General features: G+C 34.8%; 3 protein-coding genes and 3 pseudogenes across 4 annotated transcripts; 2 read left to right on the plus strand and 4 right to left on the minus strand.

The window, feature by feature from the left end:
* Window positions 2,105-5,136, plus strand: LOC104788566 (annotated as a pseudogene).
* LOC104789847 lies at window positions 5,512-6,716 on the minus strand (annotated as a pseudogene).
* LOC104789848 lies at window positions 13,900-14,307 on the plus strand. Its single transcript, XM_010515488.1, has one exon. It carries the CDS (start codon window positions 13,900-13,902, stop codon window positions 14,305-14,307), a length of 408 nt encoding a protein of 135 aa, XP_010513790.1.
* LOC104788567 lies at window positions 17,829-20,738 on the minus strand (annotated as a pseudogene).
* On the minus strand, window positions 23,283-26,438 carry LOC104788568. 2 transcript variants are annotated; one of them, XM_010514333.1, is made up of 14 exons: window positions 26,327-26,438; window positions 26,076-26,217; window positions 25,842-25,978; window positions 25,681-25,761; window positions 25,517-25,597; window positions 25,286-25,428; window positions 25,124-25,208; window positions 24,880-25,032; window positions 24,599-24,781; window positions 24,362-24,503; window positions 24,139-24,275; window positions 23,873-23,953; window positions 23,710-23,787; window positions 23,283-23,621 (listed from the first exon to the last, which is right to left on the minus strand). In XM_010514333.1, the coding sequence occupies exons 1-14, from the start codon at window positions 26,396-26,398 to the stop codon at window positions 23,601-23,603; spliced, it is 1,536 nt and encodes a 511-aa protein (XP_010512635.1). In that variant the 5' UTR covers window positions 26,399-26,438; the 3' UTR covers window positions 23,283-23,600. The 2 variants fall into 2 exon arrangements, with proteins under 2 accessions (XP_010512635.1, XP_019101032.1); XM_019245487.1 differs by lacking the exons at window positions 23,283-23,621; window positions 23,710-23,787; window positions 23,873-23,953; ... (3 more) ...; window positions 24,880-25,032; window positions 25,124-25,208 and having other exon boundaries at window positions 25,303-25,428; window positions 25,513-25,597.
* Window positions 26,433-27,869, minus strand: LOC104789849. The gene is made up of 8 exons (XM_010515489.2): window positions 27,778-27,869; window positions 27,610-27,697; window positions 27,403-27,525; window positions 27,125-27,307; window positions 26,874-27,015; window positions 26,640-26,776; window positions 26,474-26,559; window positions 26,433-26,436 (listed from the first exon to the last, which is right to left on the minus strand). Exons 1-8 carry the CDS (start codon window positions 27,816-27,818, stop codon window positions 26,433-26,435), a joined length of 804 nt encoding a protein of 267 aa, XP_010513791.1. The 5' UTR covers window positions 27,819-27,869.

The raw sequence follows: 27,956 nt of genomic DNA on the forward strand, positions 1-27,956 counted from the left end.
TGTTTAATTATAAAATCTAAACCTTAATCACTCTTTTATAAACCCAAACCGACATATATTTGTTTTTAATTGTAAAATCTACACTCTAATCATTTTTTTATAAACCTAAACCGACATAATTTCCTTATTAAAAAATCTACAGAATTTGTTTCGCTTTATTTGTTTTGTCTTTTTATTTTAATTTTGATTTAATTTATAAATATGATATATGACATGACATTTTGTTGTATTTTGATTGGTTAATTAAGAAGGGGTGAATATAAGAGGTTCACCCCAAGATTTTTTTGGTTAGGAAAGGACCATTCTTGGGTTCACCCTTAGGGGTGAACCTCTTAGGGGTGAACCCTTAGGGGTGAACCACTCTTATTCACCCCCTCTTAGTTAAGGAAACAAATTATTGATTAAGGAAACAAAATCTGTATATCAATCAATTTTAAAATTATTAATTCTAAACATTATATTATATTTTTAAATTATAATATCTAAACCCAAATCACTCTTTTTATAAACCCAAATTAAAATACAATTTTCTTTAATTGTAAAATCTAAATCCTAACCACTATTTTATAAACTCAAACGGACATATAATTTTGTTTAATTATAAAATCTAAACCCTAACCACTCTTTTGTAAACCCAAACCGACATATAATTTTGGTTAATTGTAAAATTTAAACCTTAAACTCTAACCACTCTTTTAGAAACCCAAACCGACATATAATTTTGTTTAATTGTAAAAACTAAACCCTAACCACTCTTTTATAAACCCAAACCAACATATAATTTCGTTTAATTGTAAAATCTAAACTCTAATCACTCTTTTATAAACCTAAAACGACATATATATTTTTTTAATTATAAATTTAGATCCTAGTCCTCCTTTATAAACCTAAACCAACATAATTTCCTTAATAAAAATCCTACAAAATTGGTTTCATTAACTTGTTTTGTCTTTTTATTTATTTTATATTTTATGACATACATGTCGTTTTGTTGTATTTTGATTGGTTAATTAAGAGGGGTGAATATGAGTGATTCACCGCTAAGAGTGAACCCAAATTTTTTTCGTTAGAAAATAGACACTTAGAGTTTTCTGATAGATTAATAGGAGATCAATAACTATAAACCCAGTTAAAAATAATTATATCTATGGTTGAAATCACGGTTTAATTCTGGCTAATTGTGGCCCAATGTTGAAAAAAAAAAAAAACTTGAGAAACTAATTATATTTAATTATCCTAAATTTTTATAAAAAACCAAAAGAATCATTTGGTTTTACAGTTTTTAACCAGACTAAACTTAAACCATTTGGTTAATAAATATAACAACCAAATAGACTTTTAGACTAAACCAAACTATTTATTTCAGTTTCGTTCGGTTCGGTTTTTCGGATTACAGATTTTTTTGCCCACCCATAAAATACTTTGATGGTCGCGTGAGTTCCGAATATACCCACCCATAGTACTTTGGGTTTAGATTTGAGTTCCAAATATTACCAGATGGGCGTCCACGATTACTCAATACTTCTTGGGTTGAATTCTAGGTTATCATCATTGGTAATATTTTTTTAATTACCTTTAATCATTAATCAGGTAAAGAAAAATCTTGTTTAAAGGTCTAATCCTTTNGGTTAATAAATATAACAACCAAATAGACTTTTAGACTAAACCAAACTATTTATTTCAGTTTCGTTCGGTTCGGTTTTTCGGATTACAGATTTTTTTGCCCACCCATAAAATACTTTGATGGTCGCGTGAGTTCCGAATATACCCACCCATAGTACTTTGGGTTTAGATTTGAGTTCCAAATATTACCAGATGGGCGTCCACGATTACTCAATACTTCTTGGGTTGAATTCTAGGTTATCATCATTGGTAATATTTTTTTAATTACCTTTAATCATTAATCAGGTAAAGAAAAATCTTGGTTAAAGGTCTAATCCTTTTAAGTGTTTTTTTTTTATTTTTTTTTTTGAAGGATCTCGATCATGCCCGGGTCAAAATTTGCTATCCTATTCTCAATCTTGATCGATTGGCCGGGCTTTTCATAATTCTTCACGATTACTCAATCGGCCAAATATAAATATCTTCAATATTATCGTATCGTCATTGGTAATATTTGTTTAATTACCCTTAATCATCTGAAGAATAATTTTGATTAAATTTGGTCTAATCTTTTTTGAAGGATCATGAAGTGCCGGGCTTTTCAGGCCCCTATCCTTAGATCCTGATCGATGGGCCGGGCCTTTTTGACTTGATTACTCAATGTCTTCCTCTTTCCACACCTTGAGTGATAAACCCTAGAATTCTCTGCCAGCAGAGAGATCGATTTCAGAAATCGTGAACCAGCCGCTGGCAGAATCATAATCATAAACGCGTTCATGTCTCTTCCTCCTCTTCCTCCTCCTCCTCCTCCTCCTCCTCCGAACCCTCTAGGTTCCACCGAGGTAAACTCTTTTTATTTAACATCGATCGAGGAATATTGCCATATGTAATAAAGGATTGATTCTGTATTTTTTTTTTCACATTTTAGTATGAGTCCATGACGTTTTGGGATGGAGAGGGGGTAAAACTCTCTGATAGAGCTAAGCTGGCCCGTTTCCTCAATGGTTTGGATCAAATTGTTAGAGGAACAGGATTTAGCGTAGATGCTTCTACCGTTAGGCCCGTGGTGGCGAACACCCACCATACGAGGATTAGCAACAACATTGTGTTAGTCCAATCATTACTTATCAAAATTGTGGGAAATCCAACCTCCTGTAGAGATTTTATCACAGATAGATAGCCTCCATCCCGAGCAATTAATACTAGTAGTCCTTTAGTGCCTTTTGTCTCATGGTATTGATTGCGAATTGGAGACAACACCATGAGGTAAAGGTCACTAAAGGATTACTAGTATTAATTGCTCGGGATGGGGTCTATCTATCTGTGATCAGGATTTCCCACGATTTTGATAAGCAATGATTGAACTAACACTAGTAAGGATCTTAGTTCTTTGAAGAACTGTGAAGATGATGATTCACACTAGGACCATTTTGAGGAACCAACGAATTGTGTTTCCGTTATTAGCACCTCTAACAAGCAGTTAGTTCTATGTTGTTGTCTTTAGTTGGTTTCAAACCCACTTAATTACTCTCATATTGTGCCTTACTTAATCTCTTTATTGTGCACAGAGGAATCTTTTCCCGCATTGCACTGAGGCAGCTAGAAGAGGAGAAGAAGGTTCCACTCACTTCTTTACTCTACTATGATCATTCCTTCTTTTGACTCTACTCTTCTCCTCCTTTGATGTTTCTGATGTTTACTCAGTCTCTTAGTTCTTGTTGTTCAGACTTTGGCTCTCAATTTTGCTTTAGAACTCATTTAAAGCTGCATCGAAAGTTTCAATCTTTTCATAGACTCTTGATTTGAATTGATTTAATAATATTGAACAGAACTCAGTCATACAGCATAGAGTAAAATAGTGACCTTTTTAACATCTTCCTTCTTAATTTGATGTGTGAAAAAGAGACGGGAGCATTTGCACATGATTTTTGCATAGCTTGACGCATGTATTTTGTTTATATGGGAGTTACAAAGCAGCTTTACCTGGTTGTCCAATTCCCCCCTGCAATTTCTTCGTGATTTCCAGTCTCTTTTTCTTGTTTCATTATCTGTTGTCTCTTGCAATAGTAGAGACTAGTGTTTTGCTGATTTACCAAAAAGCAGCTTGAATACTCTGAATTTCTTAGAGGATTATATAAAAAGTCAATCTTAGTAGTGTATGATTCGCCGTTTCTATTGGTTCAAGTTTAGTATGACGTTCATATCAATTATAAAAACATTATAATGAGAGAAAAAAAAAACAACCACCATATCCACATGACAACGACCACAAGAGTAGTCATTCATTCATCTACTAGTCAAAGTTTGAGTTCACGTTTGATCTTCAGATTATTTAGATCGTTGAGTGGAAGATGATTTGTCGTCGATGTCTCACGAATTATTGAATTATTTCACTCTCTAGAAGGATAACTGATTATATATATTTAAAGAAAAAAAAAAATTTAATGAAGCTAAGAATCTCCCTTTCACACTTTCGACAATTTACAAACTAGGGGTCAATAAAATATCAATCATGTTGGTGGCTGAATTATATAAACTAACTAACCATTTAGGTATTTGGAAACTTAAAATTGCGCCGAAGATAGATACAACATTTTCTGTGGCGATGTTTATCGGGTGCCTTAGCTACAACAACTCAATTACAAACAAGACACATCCCTGCGGATCCAACTTGTCAACGTTGTTGCTGTAAAGATGAAACTATTAACCATTTGTTGTTTACCTGTCCGTATGCAGAGGCGGTGTGGAGAAGTTCTAATATCACATGGAGGGGACAAGTACAATTTACAGATAACTTGGAAGACAACATTCGTTTGTTGATCAGCTACCACAAACAGGCTCAACTCTCCCTCGATACAAGACTACTACCTTTTTGGATGATGTGGCGTATATGGAAATCCCGCAACGATTACATCTTCCAGAAAATAGATTGGCAACCACATACTGTTGCACAAAAAGGACTTCAAGACACCACCGAATGGACTGAAATTTTGCCAGTACAAGGACAAACATCAAATCAAGCACAAAACCATACTCAAGATACCTCTGTTACAACTTACAACCCGACAATGGTCCCCACCACCAGAAGGATGGCTTAAATGCAACTTTGATAGTGGATTCATACATGGAAGAGATTTCACAAGTACATGATGGATAATACGGGACTCGAATGGTAATGTGCTCCTATCAGGAAGTGCCAAACTCAAACAATCACACTCTGCATTACAAGCCGAAGCTTTAAGATTTCTACATGCTTTACAAGAAGTGTACAACCGAGGCTACCACCAGGTTTGGTTTGAAGGTGATAATCTAGAACTCACAACCCTGATCAACAAACAAGGAGATCATCTGCATCTCGGACCTCTATTATATGATATACGCTTTTGGATGTCAAAACTACCTCACTGTTCGCTAGACCAAGTCCCTCGAATCATGAATAAGGTGGCAGATAAACTTTCATGTTATGCAAACACTATGATTAATTCATATCAAGCATTTGATGTATTGCCTAACTGGCTGATACAAAGTTTGTAATACTCTTTTCATTAATAAAGAAAGATGTTTAAAAAAAAAAAACTAACTATCCATCATTATGAAGAAATACATTACTAAATATTATACTAAGTACGATGGATTTCAAACATGAATAGGACCAAAAGGAATATCCTACCATTCAAACATGAATATGAGAACTTTTTCACCGATAATTGCAAAAGTTTAATTATGAAAAAGTGCATGTTTATCCTTTGGTTTGTTGTTGTGTATTTTGTTCTTTATTTATATATTTACAAACCAAACACAAAGCAATGAAGCATCTTAACAAGATATAACTGCACCTAACAAACAACACAAGCTTACAAAGGAACCAAACACATCACACAGACACACAAATTTTACTTCTGCTTTTATTTAGTTTCTCCTCTGTTTATTAAACCAAGATTTCTCTTGATCGCAAGCCATCTTCCAAGCCTCTCTACTCGTAATCTCATCCACCCACTTATGCACCACCTTAGGTCGATTTTTGAACAATCTCCTCGTTGGAGTTCCCAAAAGGTAATGTATATTTGGTAGGTGATGGAGATCAACCGAAGTAAAGCTATTACAAGCCATAAATCTAGATTCTTGGAGTCGTTTCTCGTAGACATTTAGAACCTTCTCTAGATTAGCCTCGTTCTCTTTGACAACCGTATGGTCAGACACTCAGACTCTAGAGCGTAGAGAGGCTTAATGACTTGTTCCCAAGTGAGTTTCGATGCGGGTGGATCAAACTGATGAGCTTCGATTTCCATCCACATTGTCAGTATTGCCATTGTCTCGTGGCTTTGAAGATTCAAAAGCTGTGTGCCTCTTGGGCTATGAACATATGCGATGTATTCTGTGATGGCCCGAGACTCTAGAAGGAAAAACTCAAAATCTATTAGCTAACTACAAAAAAATTTGGTCAGGTTGTTGTTGATTTGTGTGTACTAAACTCGCCGGACAGCTTAACATTTCTATCTTCAAAAACGGGGACTTGACCAAATGGCTGCGTCAATAACACCAGTGGTAAAAGTTAATCCCTATAACAAATTCATGTATGTGTTGATCATTCGATCGATACAAGGTTTAAAACTTCAGAACATGATCGATATATAGGAATAGTGGAACTGGAGCATATAACCTATAAATTTGAGTGACAAGTAATCTATCTACACTCTAGCGATATTTCAGTGACAGTTTTGTAATAGTCTCACCTTGAAATAACGATATTTCAATTATGTGATATAAGTACTTACGTTGAGAGCGAGGAAATGTTCACTTTTGTGTTCACCAGTTTGCAATTTGACGGTCATGGGTTCGTGAGAGAGTCCTTTCTCATGGAGATCAGCGAGGACATGTCTTGTGTTGGTTGAGAAAGGATCGCCATGAACCTTGTAACCTGCAATGAAGAATTTGGAAAACCAAAATCAGAACAATGTGAAACCACGCATCCTGTTTTATTCTTACTTGAAGTCAATCTAGGAAGATATTACTGAAAATCAAAACCTACTATTAATCTTACCCAGCTTTTTTACTTCTGCCTCACGCTTCCAGTTTGGCAATAACTTGAACACTATCTGTAAGCAGTCGTCCATGTATATATATATAGATGATAGACTTGTTTTTGCATGTAAATCTCATCGATAAACCCAAATATATACACCAAAGTTATATATGCCTTTTCTTTTGCAATACAAATTAGAAAAGAGGAACATTTTGATTTTTTTTTTTTTTTTTTCCTGGGACGCACGTAAAGAGTCGGCGGAGGCGACGTTTCCGAATGTTTTGGATCTCTCAGGTGACTCTAATCCTTCCCGCTTTCGCGTCGTCGAGTTCTCCTTCGACGTCGTCGATGATCGGCTTACTTCAACGTCTACATGAATCATCAGCAAGTCTCTTCGTTTGAAATTGGCAAATCCTCTTTTTAGGTTGAGAAGAGAGAAAACATCTGTTTTCCTTTTGCTTTGGTTTAGGGTTTCGAAGAAGAAGAAGAAGAAGAGAAGAGAGAAAATATTATACGTATGATGATGATGATGAAAGTTAGATTTTTATTTTTTTGGTCTAGGGTTTTGAAGAATGAAGAAGCTAGCAAGAGAAAAAGAAAACAGAGAGAGTTTTGATTTCTTCTTTCTCTCTCAAGCAAGGAAGAATGCTGAAAAGAAATAGGAAATCTATATTCACAACGGTCACATTAATAAGGAAATTTATTATTAAGATTAGTTTGTTTCCTTTTCTAATTTGTTAGTTTATATATAGGATCAGTGTATTCATTCTAATCACAACGGTAACAAACACAGTACTGTATTACGATGGGACTGAGCTGCATCTATTTTCCCGTCGGCTCGAGAGCATCATGCCTAGCTTGGAACATGAAGAAAAGGTCATGATAGTCTCTAGGATGTGTAATACATATATATATATATATATATATATATCACAACGGTTAACAAAAACTTAATTACGCCTTTAAAAACCACAATTCACAAAAGAAACACATGATATCTCACTCCAAAATATTAAACTCTGATTTTTTGCAGTTCTTATATTTTGATCACAAAAAAAATTCCAGTTTTCTGCCGTTTTTCATTTAAGTTACCAAGATTCTGCTATTTCTCAAATCAGAGCTTTTTAATTATCATTTTTATACGCTGTGATAAAATTATTTGCAAGTTTTTTTTAACATATTGACTGACATTACAAACTTTTGAGAAATATGACGACAAAATCATTGCTTTTCTCCACTTCCAATTCCTTCCTGTTGAGACATTGAAAAGCTATCATCACAAAAGAGCTCAGTGACATTTCAGACATGGGATAAGAAGAGTGTAAAGAGTACTGGAATCAAATAAACTGACCATGGCGCATATAGTCGGATACAATTCCCTATTTCGATATCAACATCCGCACAAATTTTTGGACTAAAGAGAACTCTTGTTTCTCTCTCGTTGGCCGCAAGGGCTTGTGTGTTCTTGAACAATAAGGAGTCCTACAAAAAATCGAAATGTGAATTAGTGCTTATAATCTGATTGATAGATATTCAAAGAAGCAGTTTAATTTGATGTGTGAAAAAAGAGATGGAGGGAGAAGAAAACGAATGACTATAAGACCACATAATAGGAAAAGGAAGTATTCCTTACATGGCATTCTCTCTTGGCCACATATCAATTTCTCCCGAACTAACGTTGGTGTGTTCTTCTTCTTCCTCTAAAAGACCAAACTATTAAGGAGTAATCAGGGGGATATGATTTCTGTTGAGAAATTAATCGGTTTAATATTGGGTTAAAGTATAATTGGTATCTTGTAAATACACAATTTATAAATTAACCACAAATATATAAGCCAACTAAATAAAACACTCTTATATTTATTTGTAAATCACTCACAATACAAAGTTTATAACTTATAGTAAAAACACTCAAATCTCACACCACTCGTTATTTTTCCAAACCTCACACACTCTCTTATTTATATGTTGCTTAGTATTGCAACTTCTCTTTATTATATTGGATGCTATGGGATGATTTGCTCTCGCTTGATCTCTCTCTATTTATAGGAAGCTTGCAGCCCACTTTTGTTGACAAACATAACAACCACCACTTCTTATTTCAACAATAGAAGCACCGTCCTATTTAATTACCTTCTCTTTTTGACTTTCAGTAAATCTTTGTAGCACATGTGAAAGTGATGATGAATTACTTTTAACACTCCCCCTCATTATCAACTTTCCTTGTGCGTGTAGTCATTCCAAGTAACATTCGAAATCCGATAACCTTAGATGCAGATAAGCTTTTTGTAAAGATGTCTGCAACCTGATCTTGTGTCTTGATTGGTTTCATGACAATATCTCCTTGAAGTACCTTTTCTCGCAAGAAATGATAATGTACCTCCACATGTTTTGTTCGAGCATGAAAAACAGGATTTTCGGCTAAACGAACTGCTGACAGGTTGTCACAGTGTAATGGAACTCCATCTTCTATCGGTTGGTTTAAATCTTTCATGAGTTGAGTCAACCAAGCACATTCTTGTGTTGCCATTGCTCCTGCTCTATATTCTGCTTCTGTGGTTGAAAGAGAAACGGTAGGTTGTCTCTTACTGCACCATGATATAGCTCCAGAACCAAGGTTAAATACATATCCAGTAGTTGACCTCCGAGTGTCATGATCTCCAGCATAGTCAGCATCGCAATAACCATTGAGCTTACTTTGTACTCCTTTCTTGTAAAGGAGTCCCCAATCAATCGTGCCTTTGATATATCTCAAGATTCTTTTAACTGCTTCAAGGTGTGGTTTCTTCGGTTTCTGCATGAACCTGCTAACAACGCCTACAGCGAAAGTTATGTCGGGTCTAGAAAGAGTAAGATAGATAAGACTACCTACGATTTGTCGATACATTGTTGTATCATCCAAGTCTTTTCCATCATAGGCACACAACTTCAAATTTGGCTCCATTGGTGTAGTGATTGGTTTACACTCAGCTAACCCAAACTTCTGAATGAGATCTCTTGCATATTTCTGTTGACCAAGAAATATGCCGTCTTTTGTTCTTTCAACTTCCAATCCTAGGAAGTGATTTAATTCACCAAGTTCTTTCATTTGAAATCGAACAAACAAGTTTTCCCTTGTCCTTTGAATCTCGCCCGTGTCATCTCCGGTGATGATTATATCATCGACATATACAAGAATAATTGATAATTTTTCTCCTTGAATCTTCACGAACAGACTCGAATCTGATGGGGCAACATGATAACCACTTTGGACTAAAAACTCCGCAATCTTCCCGTACCATGCTCTAGGCGCCTGCTTTAAACCATACAAAGCCTTCTTTAATTTGCACACATACTCTGGTTTTTCGTGATTTACGAATCCTTGGGGTTGATCAATATAAATTTCACGATCAAGTTCTCCATTTAGAAAAGCGTTCTTCACATCCATCTGCCATAAATTCCATGACTTACTTGCGGCTAGTGCTAGTAGCACACGAACTGTGGTTATCTTTGCCACTGGACTAAATGTCTCATCATAGTCTATACCATACTCTTGAGAAAATCCACGTACAACTAATCGGGCCTTGTATCGTTCGATTGTACCGTCTGGAAGAGTTTTCAGCTTGTAAACCCATTTGCAGGATATTGGTTTAACACCTTCCGGTTTAGGCACTAAATTCCAAGTTTGATTTTGTTTTAGTGCCAAAATTTCTTCTTCCATAGCTTTTCTCCATTCTGGATTCCTTGACGCTTCTTCGAATGTAGTTGGCTCTTTAACTTCAGCATACGCAGCATTTATGTACTTTGGATTTTTACGTCTTTCTCTTATAGACCTTCGTAGTTGAGGTTGTACTGGCTCCACTTGTTGTTCTTCTTGTTGAGTGGTCTCCACTTCATTTGGTGTTTCATGAACACCTGTTTTCCAAGGGCTTCTTGACTTGGATCCAACGTTCGATTGAGGTGACGGTAACTGTTCTTCTGTGTCTTCATTGCCAGGAGACGATTCTAGTTGTAACTTCGTTTGTAATTTTTCTTGCAACTCATGCGTATCTGGTAAAGCTACCTTGTTTGCCCACCACGAAGATGCCTCATCGAATACAACATTTCGTGAGACATATATCTTGTTTGTATTGGGATCACAACATCTCCAGCCTTTCTTTTGTTCGTCGTATCCCACAAAAATGCAGCGAATGGCCTTCTTGTCAAATTTACTGCGATCTTCATCGGCAATAAAAACATAGCACACACATCCAAATACTCGAAAGTAACTGACCGTTGGTTTCACATCATATAACTTCTGAAATGGTGAAACAAACTCCAATCTTGGTTGTGGCAGCCTATTGGTGATATAAACACCCGTCTTCATGCATTCTGCCCAAAATCTTGTATCAACGTTCTTAGCGTGCAGAAGACTTCGACAAATTTCTGCGAGGTGGCGATTCTTTCTTTCGGCTACTCCATTTTGTTGTGGAGTTTTTGCACAAGTGAGTTGTCTCCGAATATTAACCTCCTTAAGGTAGTTGTTAAACTCGTTTGAAGTGTATTCTCCTCCATTATCAGTGCGTAGGCACTTGATCGTTTTACCGAGCTCACGTTCTACTGTGGTCTTGAATTCTTTAAATTTTTCTAAAGCCTCATCTTTATGCTTTAGAAAATAAACCCATACGTATCTTGAAAAATCATCAATAAAGGTTATCAAATATTGATAACCACGTGTTGATGGTTGTTTGATTTTTCCCAGCAAATCTGAATGAACCAGCTCCAACGGCTCCTTAGCTTTAAAATTTGAATCCTTGTAAGGCAATTGATGTGCCTTACCATATTGGCATCCTGCGCACACAATCTCATGGTTCATCTCAAGTTGTGGGAGTCCCTTCAACATCGACTTCTGCATCATAATCTTTAATTTGCTGTAATTGACATGTCCGAGTCGTGCATGCCACAAGTCGCCAGTGTCACTTCTCCTCGTTTTTTCAACATAGGCTTCTTCTGCTGACATCACATAAATAGCCCTCATTTTTGGTCCTTCTATGAACGGTGTGCCAATAATTTTTAATTCTCGATACACCTTCACATCTTCTGGACCAAACAGTACGTAGTTGCCTGCACTTGTGAGTTGGGGTACGGATAACAGGTTCTTCTTCATTCCTGGGACATGGTAAACATTTCGAAGTTGAATTTCTTCATGTCCATTCTTTTGTGGTAGATTTGTCTCACCAACATGGGCTATTGGCAATTGTGTGTTATCAGCTGTTATAATAACACGATCTCCATTGTATTTTGTGATGTTCACTAATTTTGACACATCTCCTGTCATATGATTTGAACACCCAGAGTCAACGATCCAATCATTTTTGTAGTCGACTGAGTGATCGCATACAGCGGTGAGTGCAAATTCTTTTATTGAGTCTTCCTCTCTTCCATCATCAAGATCCACTTCCTCCGCAAAGAAAGAAGTTTCAAACTCCCAATCTTCTTCTCCATGTCCTTCATTCTTTGAACTTGTGGCAGCATTTCCTTCAACTTTCTTTGACCAACAATTTCTTGCATAATGTCCCTTCTTGCCACAATGGTAACATGCATCACTTTCATTATTATTTTGTTGCCATCGATTCTGACCACCTTGATTATTTTGAGCTCCTCGAGCTCCCCCTGATTGGAAACTTCTCTCATGGTTTCCTTGAGCATCTCGTTCTTGTCCGTTGAATCTCCCGGTACCACGTCCGCGTCCTCGACCGCGACCTCGACCACGTCCTCGACCACGACCATAACCATAACCTTGGTCATTTCTCTTATTGGTGAATAAAGCTGTCTCTTCACCATTGGTTGGTCGGCTAAGTGTGGGTTTATCTAGATCCTCCTCATTCATTAGCAAATTCTCTAGATCTGCTAAAGTTGGCTCGGTAGCCCAGCCCCGAGTTGCCGTAATAATACTCTTGTATTCTGGCTTCAGACCATGAATGATAATTCTTTTCATTCTTGTCTGAGTAATAGAATTTTCAGGATCTAGTTTAGAAATCTCATCACAAAGAGACTTCACTTTTGAAAAATATTGACTCACGGTCATATTCTTCTGGGAGATAGACAAAAGCTCATTCTCAAGCCTTTGTAATTTTGCGTCATTCTTCTTCGCAAAGATTGCCGTCAATATGTCCCAAGCTTCTTTTGGTGTTCGGGCATCTTTAATCCGTTGTAGAAAATCTTCTTCTACAGCCACGGTTAAAGCATACATGGCTTTACCAGCCTTGACCTTCCACTTCTTTAAGGCGTCATGATCACTCGTTGGTCTTTGAGGTGCAGCATCTTGTCGTACCGGTGTTGAGGTTGAGGTGTCGGAAGTTGTATCTGTGCTTCTTGCTTCTCTTGGTGGTGTCGTCTCAGCTCCGTTAACGATATCCCATAAATCTTGTCCGAGCAAATAAAACTTCATGCGAGTACTCCATGACCCATAATTGTTGTTATTGAGCTTCTCAATAGAGGTAGTAAAATCCGTCATGATTTTACCAAAAGCTTCCAAATAACAACTAAACAAATATATATTAGAGTTGGTCGGATCGACTTCGCTCTGATACCAAATGTTGAGAAATTAATCGGTTTAATATTGGGTTAAAGTATAATTGGTATCTTGTAAATACACAATTTATAAATTAACCACAAATATATAAGCCAACTAAATAAAACACTCTTATATTTATTTGTAAATCACTCACAATACAAAGTTTATAACTTATAGTAAAAACACTCAAATCTCACACCACTCGTTATTTTTCCAAACCTCACACACTCTCTTATTTATATGTTGCTTAGTATTGCAACTTCTCTTTATTATATTGGATGCTATGGGATGATTTGCTCTCGCTTGATCTCTCTCTATTTATAGGAAGCTTGCAGCCCACTTTTGTTGACAAACATAACAACCACCACTTCTTATTTCAACAATAGAAGCACCGTCCTATTTAATTACCTTCTCTTTTTGACTTTCAGTAAATCTTTGTAGCACATGTGAAAGTGATGATGAATTACTTTTAACAATTTCATTAGTATCTCTACTTATGTCAACTGTATATTCACAATAAATATTGTCTAATACCCTAGTCTCTTTGTATGTTATGTATATATATCTCTCCTTTGTGAATGAATAAGATATCCTTCGACACTGCATTCATATGGTATCAGAGCAGGTCTAGAACCTAAATTTTTTTTTTCTCTTCTTTGTCTTCCTCATGTCTTCCGCTTCATCTCCCACGATGACCGATACCATCATCAACAACAACCAAACACTGCTCCATATAAATATGACCAACGTTACCAAATTGTCAACCCTCAATTATCTCATGTGGAAACTTCAAGTCCACGCCCTGGTTGATGGCTATGGTTTTGCTGGTCATCTTGACGGCTCGAGTCAGATCCCTTCTGCCATGATCACCACCGATGGTGTTGAAGCTGAGAATCCCGCCTATGTCAACTGGAAACGCCAAGATAAGTTGATTTATAGTGCTCTTCTTGGCTCCATCTCTTTGACCGTTCAACCTATCCTTTCCTGCACGACCACTTCCTCCAAGATCTGGAGCACTCTTGCCGATACATATGGCAAGCCCAGCCGTGGACATGTTCAACAGGTTCGAGATCAACTCAAGGCTTGGACCAAGGGCAGTCGCACGATTGACGAGTATCTTCAGGGGCTAACATATTATATAAGTTAAATTAAATTGGAATGTATCTTTTGTTCATATCAATTTTTCTAATTTTGTCTTCCCATCCATCTACATCAATTGACATGTTGGAGAGTTCATTTTTTGACAATTAAAAGAACATAATGAATAAGAATAGAGACAATGACCGATAAATAATCCATCATCGTAGAAGTAAAACACATTTTAAGCATTCATATAGAGTTTCTAATTCACAAGATATTTATTAGGAAGCTAACTGAAGAAAATCAAACCGTAGCAACATATTGTGGAGTCAAAAAGAAAATCAAATATTAAGATTGAGTTAAAGAATATATAAAGTTGTAAAACCACTTGCAAAAAGATAAATATTTATCAATTATTTTTTTTACGATTGAGACTAAAACATAATTTTAATTTATTTATTTTTAGGGTTACTGAGTTTCAATAATAATTTTCTGATTATAGAAATCTAGCGAATTATCATTTAAGTTTTGATCGCATCCACATATTACAGCTTAGAGAAAGATGAGATTTATCTGGTAATATCTGTAAACAATTTTCAATACTCAATTTTTGTTTTGAATGTCTGATATATGGTCTCTACACAAATCTTATGTGTGCTAAGACTATCTCCAATATATATTCTATTTTTTACTCTAAAATAGAGCATAGTTTTTTCAATATGTCAGTCTATTTTATACTAAAAGATGGAGTTAGTGTGAAAAATTAAAGTTGCATATAGAGTAATCCTATCATTTACTCTACTTTAGAGTAAGATATAGAGTAAGCCACTCTAGGGTTAGAGCAAATGTTACTTTATAATAGAATATTGACTTTAAAATAGAATGAGATTGGAGCTTTAAGAACCTAACAATTTATCACAAAATAATAAAATACAAAACAACAAAAATTTGAGGGATTTAATTACTTTCACTAAAAAAATGTTCGATATGTTTTATTTATTTTATTTTGAATCCAAACATTAAGAACCATATATATAAAGGAACAAATATTAAATAATTTTTTTTTAAAAATCATATTAAAAAATACATTTCAAAAAGATATTTCTAAATTAAATATATATCATAATTAATAAAAATAAAATTATTTCTAGTATACAGTAATTTGAGGCTCTCTTGGTGGGTTAAATGATGGCGTGATGATTATCATCAAATCTACATACATCAATGAGACGTACACGATTTAGAAGCTAGTTAGAGATGAGAAAACAAATACAGTATCACGATTTGTTGGTTTTACTTCAAAAGTGGCATTTAATAATCATATATATTTTATTAAAGAAAAATCTCAGATAAAATTAAATTGTATTTAATATTATATAAGTTACCATTTGACTATTGTTTTAAGTACTAAAAGAAAATAAAAATAGCATAATGGTATCATAACATATTCTTTAGTTTTAACATATATATTATTTCCTAATGAAAGCATATACCATATAACCTAAAAATAAAACTATTGATCAAACCAATTAAAGCAAAAAAAAAGGTTTATACTTTTAAAATAAAAACTGAAGCCAAATTAATTTATGACAGACTAATTTAAAAATATAAGATATGTTCTAATATATTTAAAAAATCACATTGTATCTAATAATCATATATATTGTATTAAAGACAAAACTCAGATAAAATTAAAATATGTTTAATATTCTATAAGTTACAGTTTGACTGTCTTTAAAACATATGTACTAAAAGAAAATAAAAATAACATAATTGCTTAATCACCCCATGAAATAATAGAAAACAATAGTTTCACAAAATTATTTAATGGTAATTATAGTATTTATTTTAAAATGATAAGAAAATAGAGATAATATATTGAATCTAAAAAACATTAAATTTGACACATTTTTCTTTTCATGACTTTTATTCAAAATTTAATGCGAGATATAGTATAAGATATTTCATAAATTTTTATGACATGAGCCATATTTTAATATGCATTATTCCAATTTTTTAATATTAAGGATGATTACAAGATTAGAGAGTAAACACTGGAGCATATGATAAATCATGAGTACACTTATTAAATATTCAAAATAATCATTGGTGATTCTTCTGTTACATTGTAAAACATATTGTCTAGATTCATAATCTCATTAGTATAGTACAAAATTCAAGTTTTAGAAGTTTAGTTTATTGATTGGATGAATTTGAGTCGGTCTGATTTTTTTTTTCTCACATAGCTTATTTTAAAATCATCAAAATCTGATGGAAAAGTCAACATATATATATTATAAGTTTAAATATAGTTAATTAAAAAAATATTTAGATGTAAGTTAAAATAAATAAGAAATGTAGTTATGTCAGAAAAATAATTGGAATGTATCTTTTGTTGATATCAATTTTTCTAATTTTGTCTTCCCATCCATCTACATCAATTGACATGTTGGAGAGTTCATTTTTTGACAATTAAAAGAACATAATGAATAAGAATAGAGACAATGACCGATAAATAATCCATCATCGTAGAAGTAAAACACATTTTAAGCATTCATATAGAGTTTCTAATTCACAAGATATTTATTAGGAAGCTAACTGAAGAAAATCAAACCGTAGCAACATATTGTGGAGTCAAAAAGAAAATCAAATATTAAGATTGAGTTAAAGAGTATATAAAGTTGTAAAACCACTTGCAAAAAGATAAATATTTATCAATTATTTTTTTTACGATTGAGACTAAAACATAATTTTAATTTATTTATTTTTAGGGTTACTGAGTTTCAATAATAATTTTCTGATTATAGAAATCTAGTGAATTATCATTTAAGTTTTGATCGCATCCACATATTACAGCTTAGAGAAAGATGAGATTTATCTGGTAATATCTGTAAACAATTTTCAATACTCAATTTTTGTTTTGAATGTCTGATATATGGTCTCTACACAAATCTTATGTGTGCTAAGACTATCTCCAATATATATTCTATTTTTTACTCTAAAATAGAGCATAGTTTTTTCAATATGTCAGTCTATTTTATACTAAAAGATGGAGTTAGTGTGAAAAATTAAAGTTGCATATAGAGTAATCCTATCATTTACTCTACTTTAGAGTAAGATATAGAGTAAGCCACTCTAGGGTTAGAGCAAATGTTACTTTATAATAGAATATTGACTTTAAAATAGAATGAGATTGGAGCTTTAAGAACCTAACAATTTATCACAAAATAATAAAATACAAAACAACAAAAATTTGAGGGATTTAATTACTTTCACTAAAAAAATGTTCGATATGTTTTGTTTATTTTATTTTGAATCCAAACATTAAGAACCATATATATAAAGGAACAAATATTAAATAATTTTTTTTTAAAAATCATATTAAAAAATACATTTCAAAAAGATATTTCTAAATTAAATATATATCATAATTAATAAAAATAAAATTATTTCTAGTATACAGTAATTTGAGGCTCTCTTGGTGGGTTAAATGATGGCGTGATGATTATCATCAAATCTACATACATCAATGAGACGTACACGATTTAGAAGCTAGTTAGAGATGAGAAAACAAATACAGTATCACGATTTGTTGGTTTTACTTCAAAAGTGGCATTTGAGATTGTTGTCAAAACTCAATACTTTCTTATTGTATAATGTTATTTGGATTGAGTATTTCTTATTTTTGGCATCTTCATATTCAGTATAATAGATACAAAATCAGACTAGAAGATGATTTGGCACAGTCTTCTGGTTTCTACAGGATTTTGCTAGGGTTCAGTTTTACTTTCTTGACTTCTAGGTGTAGTAGAGCAGCATCTTATGCCTTGCGTCTTGTAAGAGTGTACATCTTGCAGGCATGAGGCTCCACTAGGGGAGAGAGTTGTGTTTTAATGCTTGAAAGTGTCAATTGCTGCATTCATCATAGTCATGGTTCATGATTAGGTTTCAGGTGTGAATAGTAGTAGTAATGAAACAGAATACTAATATGCATGCGTTTGTTTGTTTATCATATTTTACCGCCCATAAGTCACGAGCATTAACAATAGCTGATGAATCAAGGCCAAGGTCCGCCCATCGAGCTGTGATGTTTGCAGGTACTGATCCTCTGTTCCATAAGATGACAGCTACTCGTTTCTTGCTTAGTGGACCTGCCCATACCTGTATAGAGCACACCACATATGTTAACATGTTTTATGTTTTCGGCATGTGCATACACATATATAAGAAAACTAGTACCTCAAGATCACCCTCTTTCTTGACTTTCTTTCCCTGGACCCCAAGTTTGTCTGAACATAAACAGCTTACAAGCTTTTATCACTTAAAGATTTCATATTAGCAGATTCTGAAGTGGTTAAGAAAATTTCGATATTATTTACCTTGATTAACAGAAATCACCTCTTTGTTGCTAAGCAACTCAAAGGTAACTTTGTCCATCGATCTAAGATCACACCCGATCAGCAGAGGAGCCTGCAAGAGAGAACACAATCCAGCATCGGTTTAAGATTGGAAACATTTATACTCTCTTTAGGGATTTCAGGTAAAACAACATTTCATTCATACATACTTTTGCCAATGCCCAGATGCTGAAATGCGACCTGTATTCTTCTTTAGTCATGCCTCCATTTCCCACTTCGAGCATGTCTGGATCTGTTTAAGTTTTACCCGGACAAACTATATATGATCACTTTCTTGGTTCATGATAAAATTGACTTACATCTGTTTATTAACACCAAACTACTTACCGTTCCATGATCCTGGTCTTGCGTAAGATGCCCATCGATCGTTCTGATCCGCTATCATTGTCATGCTAATAAGCAAAAACGAAGAGAGAAACATCTTCAGGTTCTTGTATTGTTAAGATTGGAGAAAAAAAAACCATTAAAGAACAGAAACCTGTTCCAGTTATCTTGGATATCTCCAGTTGTTCTCCAACTGTTGCCAATATCTCCTGCCCAAGTTGCTGGATCCTCTTGTCCCCTGCACTTACAACTCAGTTTTTTGTTTAATATAATCAGACCAAAGTTGTCTTAGTTAAAATCATTAGTGAATCTTTCTTACCATTCACACAGAGAGAAGAATATGGATCTTCCTGAATTTAGGAGAGCTTTGCTCATCTTTGGATATCTTTCTCTTGGACTTGTCCCTGTATTTTTTCGCAGTTATCATACTTCAAGTAATCAATCCCCTGTCGAATACACAACAACAGAAACACACAGCTTCAAGGATCATGAAATGAGTTCAGATATACAATACATACAAGCATATATACATACATACCCATGAGGCAAACGTTTTGGCATCTTGTTCTTCATGCCCAAGTGAGCCTGGCACGGTTTGGCTGCAAGTAAGAGTCCTAGAAATCGAGATATATATGATCATCAACCAGATTAACCATGTCTTAACAATATTTTGGGTTTATAAGATCTGTATTTATACCCGGCATCAGAGTAGATCCCAAGCTTTAGCCCTTTGCTGTGAACATAATCTGATAAAGCTTTGATTCCTGAAGGAAATGTCGATGCTTTTGCAACCAAATTGCCCTATCAAAATACACCAGAAACACATCTCAGTTTGGTTCTTTCATTTTCAAAACACTCTTGTAATGAAGATACATCTTTGATAGGGTTTCATTAACCTTAGAATCTCTTTTGAGTTCACCCCAACAATCATCTATAAACACAGACAAAAACAGAACATAATCATTAAGAAAACGAAGAGATGAAAAACAGAGTAACTAGTCCAAAATGGTTTTTTTGTTTGTTACCTATGTTGATGTATTTGTAACCTATGGCAGAAAGACCACTTGAAACCATTGCATCAGCTGTAGAGAAACTCAGATTGTTAGTATTATTTTTACTATCAGTCAATCAATCGTGCATCAGATTTGGTTTCTATATAGTAGAATCAGTAATCACCCGTTTGTTTGATGAGGGTTTCATTGATGTTACACTGAAAATGATTCCAGCTGTTCCATCTGATCAGAGAGTAAATCAATCATAAGAGGTAAATTAAACTTGTGAGTCAAGTAAGTAAAATCAATTAAAACAAATGAAGAAGAGGGATCGAACCCCATTTGAGGAGAGAGAGCAAGTCCATTGTTCATCAACATTCGACTCTGATGAAACCCATCAACGATCTGAGTCAGAGTCAGAGTGAACGTAATGAATCTTAAGAAGAAACCAATAAAAACCATTGCTTGATCAAGCTCTTTTTCTTCTTTCCTTCAATGGCTATAAACTGACTCAGAGAGAATTTATAGAAAAATCAAAAGTGGGTTCTGTAATAAATGTTGATGGTTAAGTGTGATCATGCCAATCTCTTTCTTCTTTCCTTCAATGGCTGTAAACTGACTCAGAGAGAGTTTAAAGAAAAATCAAAAGTGGGTTCTGTAGTAAATGTTGATGGTGTGATCATGCCAATCTCTTTCTTATTTCCTTCAATGGCTACAAACTGACTCAGAGAGAATTTATAGAAAAATAAAAAGTGGGTTCTGTAATAAATGTTGATGGCTAAGTGTGATCATGCCAATCTATATATATCTGGGACTGCAGTCATAGTTGTCTCCATAGCAAGTGGGTCTTTTTTTGTTATTTTAATTTTATTTTTCAGATTTGTGTAGCTTCACGGATATGGGGAAAAAAATATATATGTTATACACATGGTTGTGACGCAAAAAAGTGTAAAAAGATTGAGGAAAAGAAGTCGTTTGTAACTGTGTAGGACGTATTCATAACTAATTCTAATAGTTATGGATATAAAAGAAAGAAAGCTTTTCTTGTGGTTAACCATTAACCAGATAACACACAAGTGTTTGTCGGTCGGAGTATAAGCGATGGAGACTAGAGGATATATATATATATATATATATGTTCATTTCACAGACTCCGGATTTTAGAAAAAAATAAGAACAACTCTAGTAAAAGATGATGATGAATAATGAATTGTAAAGGTTTAGCTAACTCTAACAAAAACAATATACGATCCAAACTTTTTTTTTTTTTTACAACAATAGAATTGACTCAAACAAGCCAATTAGGAAAAGTACAGCTAACAGATGTAACCACGTGCGGTTGAGTACGAACTTGTCGTGCTAATCGATCCGCAAGTACATTCGCATTCCTAGGAATCAAAGTTAACGAGAATCTTGTAAACTCCTTCATATCCTCTATAACGTCGACAAGATAGGCAGAGAAAGCCGGCCATTCAGCTGGTGAGGACACCATCTTCACCAAATCTGGTACGATCCAAACTTCTTCTTGTTTATTTCTTACTGTCTCAGGAACTGAAGTTATACCACAGTGAACTTGCTATTTTTTTCAGGTAATTAAATTACAAGGAGGAATATTTTAGCTCTAAAACAAGTATTTTTTGGAGTGACCGACTTTTTTTAATTATGAATAAACCTATTAAGCTCTGATAGCGTCATTTACATCCAAATTACAAAAACAGAATTCTTCACGCGTTTCAATGAATGGTTAGGTTTTCGTTGTCATTATCGCATTGGACCCTAGTAAACACAATCGAATCATTATTATTATACATCACCACTATATGGACTTGAAGACTGAAGTTGTTTGTTCTGATGAGCCCAAACCGTGGTCCTACGAGTCGGTGGCCATTCGAATGGTATTGGTATATATATACATTGATATGCATGTTCTCATTAGTTATTATTAAAAACTGAGCATACTTTCCGAGTCTGATGTTTGGTATTTTCTTAATTTTTGTCACTATTGTAAAGTTTTTCACAATTTTGAGACTTATGATTGTAAGCAAAAATAATAATAACAATACCTAATTCTAGCTAGGTTAAAAATGCAAAACTCAAACCAAACATATGTAATAAGTGATCTATATCTTTTATCTATAAATCAACAACATAAATAACCCCACCCAGTTACAAAGAGTATACTTTACTGCAAAGTCTTAGGTTATTGAAATGATGAGATGATTTGTTTCCTCGAGTGGCCCAACGCACAAGGGATGTGATCTGTCGTGTGTCGTACGCAACAAAATCAAAAGCTAAGAATTTCTTCTTTTTTTTTTTTTTTGGTTTAAAGCATAGAGTTCATCAGTATATTGGACACACACACACACACATATCGTTTCAAACTCATCGACAACACACTATTGGATTATATCAGTAGAGAATTTTTAGCATTTTGAGCAAACAGAACACTTTATTGGAGAACAATCTGTGGAAACACAATTTGAGACGAACCCTTATTGTTTTAACAGAATAATTGGAGAATACAACATAGCCGCACTAACTCTCTTTGTATATACATATTTCAGGCAGCAGGTTTGAGAACATACAGCTTACACGCATGAGAATCCACTGTTGCTGTCAAGTTCCCTACAAACTTTTGTTTCAATGTCTTGTGCGGTTTTCACATCACAACAAAACACATTCATCAGAAGACAAAAGATCAGATTTTTTTTTAGTGTATGTATGTATATACCAGTTAAATACGTATGAATTTATGTATGTATGTATACCTCCCATAGATCTCTGGCTTGAACGATGCTGTTTGCAGGGATCTCAATATCATCCCAAAGAGCAGTAATCCAAGTTCGCGATGGTCCACGGTCCAACAGAAGCAAAGCTACTCTGTAACCTGACAATGGTCCTGCCCAAACCTGATTCCATTTCCCAATTCATTACCAAAAACAAAAGTATTCTACTAGATTAGATAAAAGCTTATGTCCATATAGACGGAATTGTATATGGCCGATGACAATAAGCTTTGGCATGAAGTTGTGCACTTTTAGAAGCTTCTTAAATTAGTAGAGAGTCTCCAATTTGTGATCATGTGTGGTTTGGTGCATCTATGGACATGTGGAAGATCATCTTGAAGAAGTGTAAATGATTTTTCTTTGAATTTGATGTCCATATCACAAAGACAAAATACCTACCAAAGAAACTAAACCGTCATTATCCTGGTACAAGATCAGTGAAATTGAATAGAACAAAGTGAGTGTCCATATCGACCCTGTTTATGTCTAGATGGGATAATTGTCTAAACCTAACAAATGGGATAAAGAAAGCTTCTTTTACCACTTACCGGCCAATGCATCAAACTGAGTTGTGTTACAAGTGTTGAATTTGGAAGAATGATATATCTAGCTATCCATATTCAACGATCATAAACAACAGGATGTTGAATATGGGCAAAAACAAAATACAGACAAGCCTGTTCACAGTTGTGTAACACCACCAAAACATTGTTCTACGTACTCCTGTAAAGGCTTTGACTTAGACTCAGAACACATTTTGATTTTTGTATATACATCAATCCCTTTCCTGCACCATTGGAAGCCACTCACTTAATCATCAGATCCCAGCGCGGAAAACTTCTAGTACCCCTCTTGCCTAGTCTGCAATTCATATAGGTGGATCTGAGAACACACACATAAGCAAAGGAAAAAAAGAAGAAGAAGCAAGTATTCACTAAAAGGAGCTTACGTTTTCAAAAAATAGAATCTCAGGTCGAATATACAGTTCTCGGAATTTGTTGAGAACACCATCCCAGTCTCCAATAACCTGGACAGCCAACATACATCACTCAGTCACAGATCGAGTAACTTGCTTGTCTTTCACCATAAAAGTCAAGTCTAAGCTCTTTTACCTCTTTCTCAGAACGAAAATGTCTGACCCATCCATTGTTTTCATAAGCTACACAGTTGTATCCATCTCCATGCGAGCAAACCTGTAATATCACCTCTATCTCAGAACAGTAATGTCTGAGTCTGACCCATGTATTATTTTCATACGCTATACAGTTGTATAGATATTTCATGCGATCAAACCTGAATATTAATATTTGGAGAGTTGTTTCTGGTAACATAGAAAACTTAAATGGAACTGAAACAAATTAGATACTTGGGCCTTTACCATTGAGACGAGACGGTATTTGGTGTATGGACTGTCACCTTCGTATTTGTATATCTTACGAATATCTATCTTAGTCGCCAGGACAGAAATTGTATCGAATATTTCTTTTCCAGTCTCATTGTTCTCCCACTCAAATGCTAAAAACAATATGAGAAAACATGCTCAAAACTACTGCATTTTGTTGTTAATGCTAGTAACCATAGCTTATCATATATAGGCTTACCAATTGTGAAAACAGATGGAAGTTTATTTATCATATGTTGAACATAGTTTCGTTTCCCACATCCTTCTTTTTCACAAAGCATCTTTGCGTTGAGCCTGATGATCTTAAGGGTAGTCGCAAATGTATAAATCACAAGTGCAGACTGTGATTACCCAAAAACGTTTCTAGTATCAATCTCATGTAAGACTTGACTCTCTTTCAGTACTAAAAAAAAAAAAAATGAAAAAAATGACTTGCCTTGAATACTCTGAGTGAATTAGCATTGATGATCAGACCAAAAGAACATTCACCAGAATACGCCCTATCTGTCTTGCATCTAACGCAATTCGTTTTCGCCACTTCGTTCACTTTGAAGTGCGAATTCCAGCGAGGTAGAAGCTCCAAGATGTTTAGAAACAGCTTAGAAACACCGTTTGCTTCCTGAAGAGTATAGTAAACAACAAGAACATATGAAGCTTGAGAAAGACGTAATTAACAACACACATAAGACACAAAGGTTTAAAGATGAGAGCAGAGACCAGAGGATGAGTAGTGAGACTGAGATTGTCGAGTAGGAAGATACGAAGTATGTCTTGTGGAAGAACAGATTCATCATCTGTCAGGTTGTGTTGTGCTTCTTGAACATAATTCCTCAAAAAATCGCTTAAGAAAACACTAATCTTCCACAGAGACTGCACAAATCACATTCTTAAAAACAATAAATGAAATAAACAATATCGATAAAAAATAGATTCAGGCTAGTTACGTTCTGCAAAAATAAACCTTGAGTATCATATCAAGAGCTGAAACAGAAGTGGCGTTCAGTAACTTCTCTTCAGATTCCTCTGTGTTTGAGTCTGAGAGTTCTCTGAATGATAGATAAGCATAATTAAAGCATACTCTACAGGAAAAGGCTTAATTAAAGGATGAGATTTGACTACTTACGGTTCTAATTTTTGGTCAATTTCTTCGAATTTCCTTACTTCTTGAACCTCTGATGGATTCATCTCCATGATCTGGCTGGGACTGATCTTTCTGGATTTTCCCAGATCTCTCTGCCCGGAAACAACCTGGCCCCTCTGCCTAGCCTGCGATTCATGTAGGTGGAACTGAGAACACACACATAAGCAAAGGTACAATACATAAGCATGTATGCAGTCGAAGGAGCTTACGTACGCTCTCAAAAAACAGAATCTCGGGTCGAATATTATCGTGCGTTACGAAAATGTTGACAACACTCTTCCAGTCTCCTATAACCTAGATAAGTAACATACCCTCACTCAGGTACAGATATCAGAGTAACTTGCTTGTCCTTTTACAAAAATGTCTAAAAGCTTTACCTCTTTCTCAGAACCAAAATATCTGACCCACCTACTGTTTTCATAAGCTATACAGTTGTATTGATCTCCATGCGAGCAAGCCTAAATATTAACATTATATTTGTTTCTGGTACTTCAATATTTAGTAAACTTAATGGAAGTAAAACAAAATGGCCCATTACCATTGAGACCAGACGGTATTTGGTGTATAAGCTGTCACCTTCGTATCTGCATATGGCACTAATACATATCTCAGTTTCCAGAGCAGCAACTGTACTAAATATATCGCAGCTAGTCTCATTGTTCTCCCACTGAAGTGCTAAAAACAACACAAGAAAACATGCTCAAAACTACTGCATTTTGTTGTTAATGCTACTAACCAACTAACTCCATAGTTATTTTATATATAAGCTTACCAATCGTGAAAACAGTTGGGAGATTGTTTATCACCCGTTGAACATAGTTACGTTTCCCACATCCTTCCTTGTCGCAAAGCATCTTTACGTTGAGCCTGATGATCTTAAGGGTAGTCTCAAATGCTCTAATCACGAATACGGACTGTGATTACGCAAAAAAAAAAAACGGTTTCTAGCATCAGCCTCATGAAAGAATTGACTCTGTTTCAATTTCAGTACTTAAAACATAAGGAAGAAAATGAGTTGCGTACGTTGTAAACTCTGAGGGAATCAGCATTGACGATGATGCCATAAGAACGTTGAGAAGAATACGCCATATTCATCTTGCATCTAAAGCAAATGGTTTTCGCCACTTCATCAACTTCAAAGTGTGAATANTTACAAAAATGTCTAAAAGCTTTACCTCTTTCTCAGAACCAAAATATCTGACCCACCTACTGTTTTCATAAGCTATACAGTTGTATTGATCTCCATGCGAGCAAGCCTAAATATTAACATTATATTTGTTTCTGGTACTTCAATATTTAGTAAACTTAATGGAAGTAAAACAAAATGGCCCATTACCATTGAGACCAGACGGTATTTGGTGTATAAGCTGTCACCTTCGTATCTGCATATGGCACTAATACATATCTCAGTTTCCAGAGCAGCAACTGTACTAAATATATCGCAGCTAGTCTCATTGTTCTCCCACTGAAGTGCTAAAAACAACACAAGAAAACATGCTCAAAACTACTGCATTTTGTTGTTAATGCTACTAACCAACTAACTCCATAGTTATTTTATATATAAGCTTACCAATCGTGAAAACAGTTGGGAGATTGTTTATCACCCGTTGAACATAGTTACGTTTCCCACATCCTTCCTTGTCGCAAAGCATCTTTACGTTGAGCCTGATGATCTTAAGGGTAGTCTCAAATGCTCTAATCACGAATACGGACTGTGATTACGCAAAAAAAAAAAACGGTTTCTAGCATCAGCCTCATGAAAGAATTGACTCTGTTTCAATTTCAGTACTTAAAACATAAGGAAGAAAATGAGTTGCGTACGTTGTAAACTCTGAGGGAATCAGCATTGACGATGATGCCATAAGAACGTTGAGAAGAATACGCCATATTCATCTTGCATCTAAAGCAAATGGTTTTCGCCACTTCATCAACTTCAAAGTGTGAATAACAGCGAGGAAGAAGCTCCAAGATGTTTAGAAAGAGTTTAAGAAGATGGTTTGCTTCCTAAAAGAGTATAGTAAACAAACAAGAAGATATGAAGCTTGAGAAAGAAGTAATTAACAAGTCAGAAAAGGTTTCAAAAAGATGAGAGCAGAGACCAGAGGATGAGTGAGACTGAGATTGTTGAGTAGGAAAGTACGAAGTATCTCCTTTGGAGGAGCAGAGTGGTTAACATAATCCAACCAATAAGCGTTTAAGAAAAACCTAATCTTGGAAAGAGACTGCACAAATCACATTCATAAAACCATAAATCAAATAAACAAGATGTATAATATAAGATTCAGGCGCTTGTGCAAAATTAAAACCTCGAGTATCATATCAAGAGCGGATACACAAGTGGCGTTGAGTTTCTTCTCTTCATCAGATTCCTCTGTGTTTGAGGCTGAGAGATCTCTGAATGATAGATAAGCACTTAGCAAGGAGACGAATTGTCAAGAGAAGAACTAAGGCATAAACATATGACTACTACTTACTGATCAGGTTTCTTCACTTCTTGAACCGCTGATGGATCCATCTTCTTGAAAGCAAAACGTTCTTTAGTTACCTAGAGAGAAAACAACAATGGAGCTTTTCTTTCTGAATTTTCCCGAGAAAGAGAGAGAAAAAATGTGGGAAGCGTCGAAGAGAAGAAGAAGAAGAAAGTAAAAACTCT

The sequence above is a fragment of the Camelina sativa genome, chromosome 5 (assembly GCF_000633955.1).
Source record: "Camelina sativa cultivar DH55 chromosome 5, Cs, whole genome shotgun sequence".
Classification (NCBI taxonomy): Eukaryota; Viridiplantae; Streptophyta; class Magnoliopsida; order Brassicales; family Brassicaceae; genus Camelina; species Camelina sativa.

Bases quoted from the DNA above. Each gene is read 5' to 3' on its own strand.
- LOC104789848 (XM_010515488.1), top strand. From the start codon at position 13,900: ATGACCAACGTTACCAAATTGTCAACCCTCAATTATCTCATGTGGAAA.
- LOC104789849 (XM_010515489.2), bottom strand. From the start codon at position 27,818: ATGGATCCATCAGCGGTTCAAGAAGTGAAGAAACCTGATCA. The intron at 27,308-27,402 runs GTCTCTGCTCTC...ATACTCTTTTAG, and splicing joins TCAGTCTCACTCATCCTCTG to GAAGCAAACCATCTTCTTAA. The intron at 26,560-26,639 runs GTAATGGGCCAT...GTTAATATTTAG, and splicing joins AATACCGTCTGGTCTCAATG to GCTTGCTCGCATGGAGATCA.
- LOC104788568 (XM_010514333.1), bottom strand. From the start codon at position 26,398: ATGAATATGGCGTATTCTTCTCAACGTTCTTATGGCATCATCGTCAAT. The intron at 25,598-25,680 runs GTAAAGCTTTTA...TTACTTATCTAG, and splicing joins ATTTTGGTTCTGAGAAAGAG to GTTATAGGAGACTGGAAGAG. The intron at 25,033-25,123 runs GTTTATTTTTGC...TGATTTGTGCAG, and splicing joins CTCTTGATATGATACTCAAG to TCTCTGTGGAAGATTAGTGT.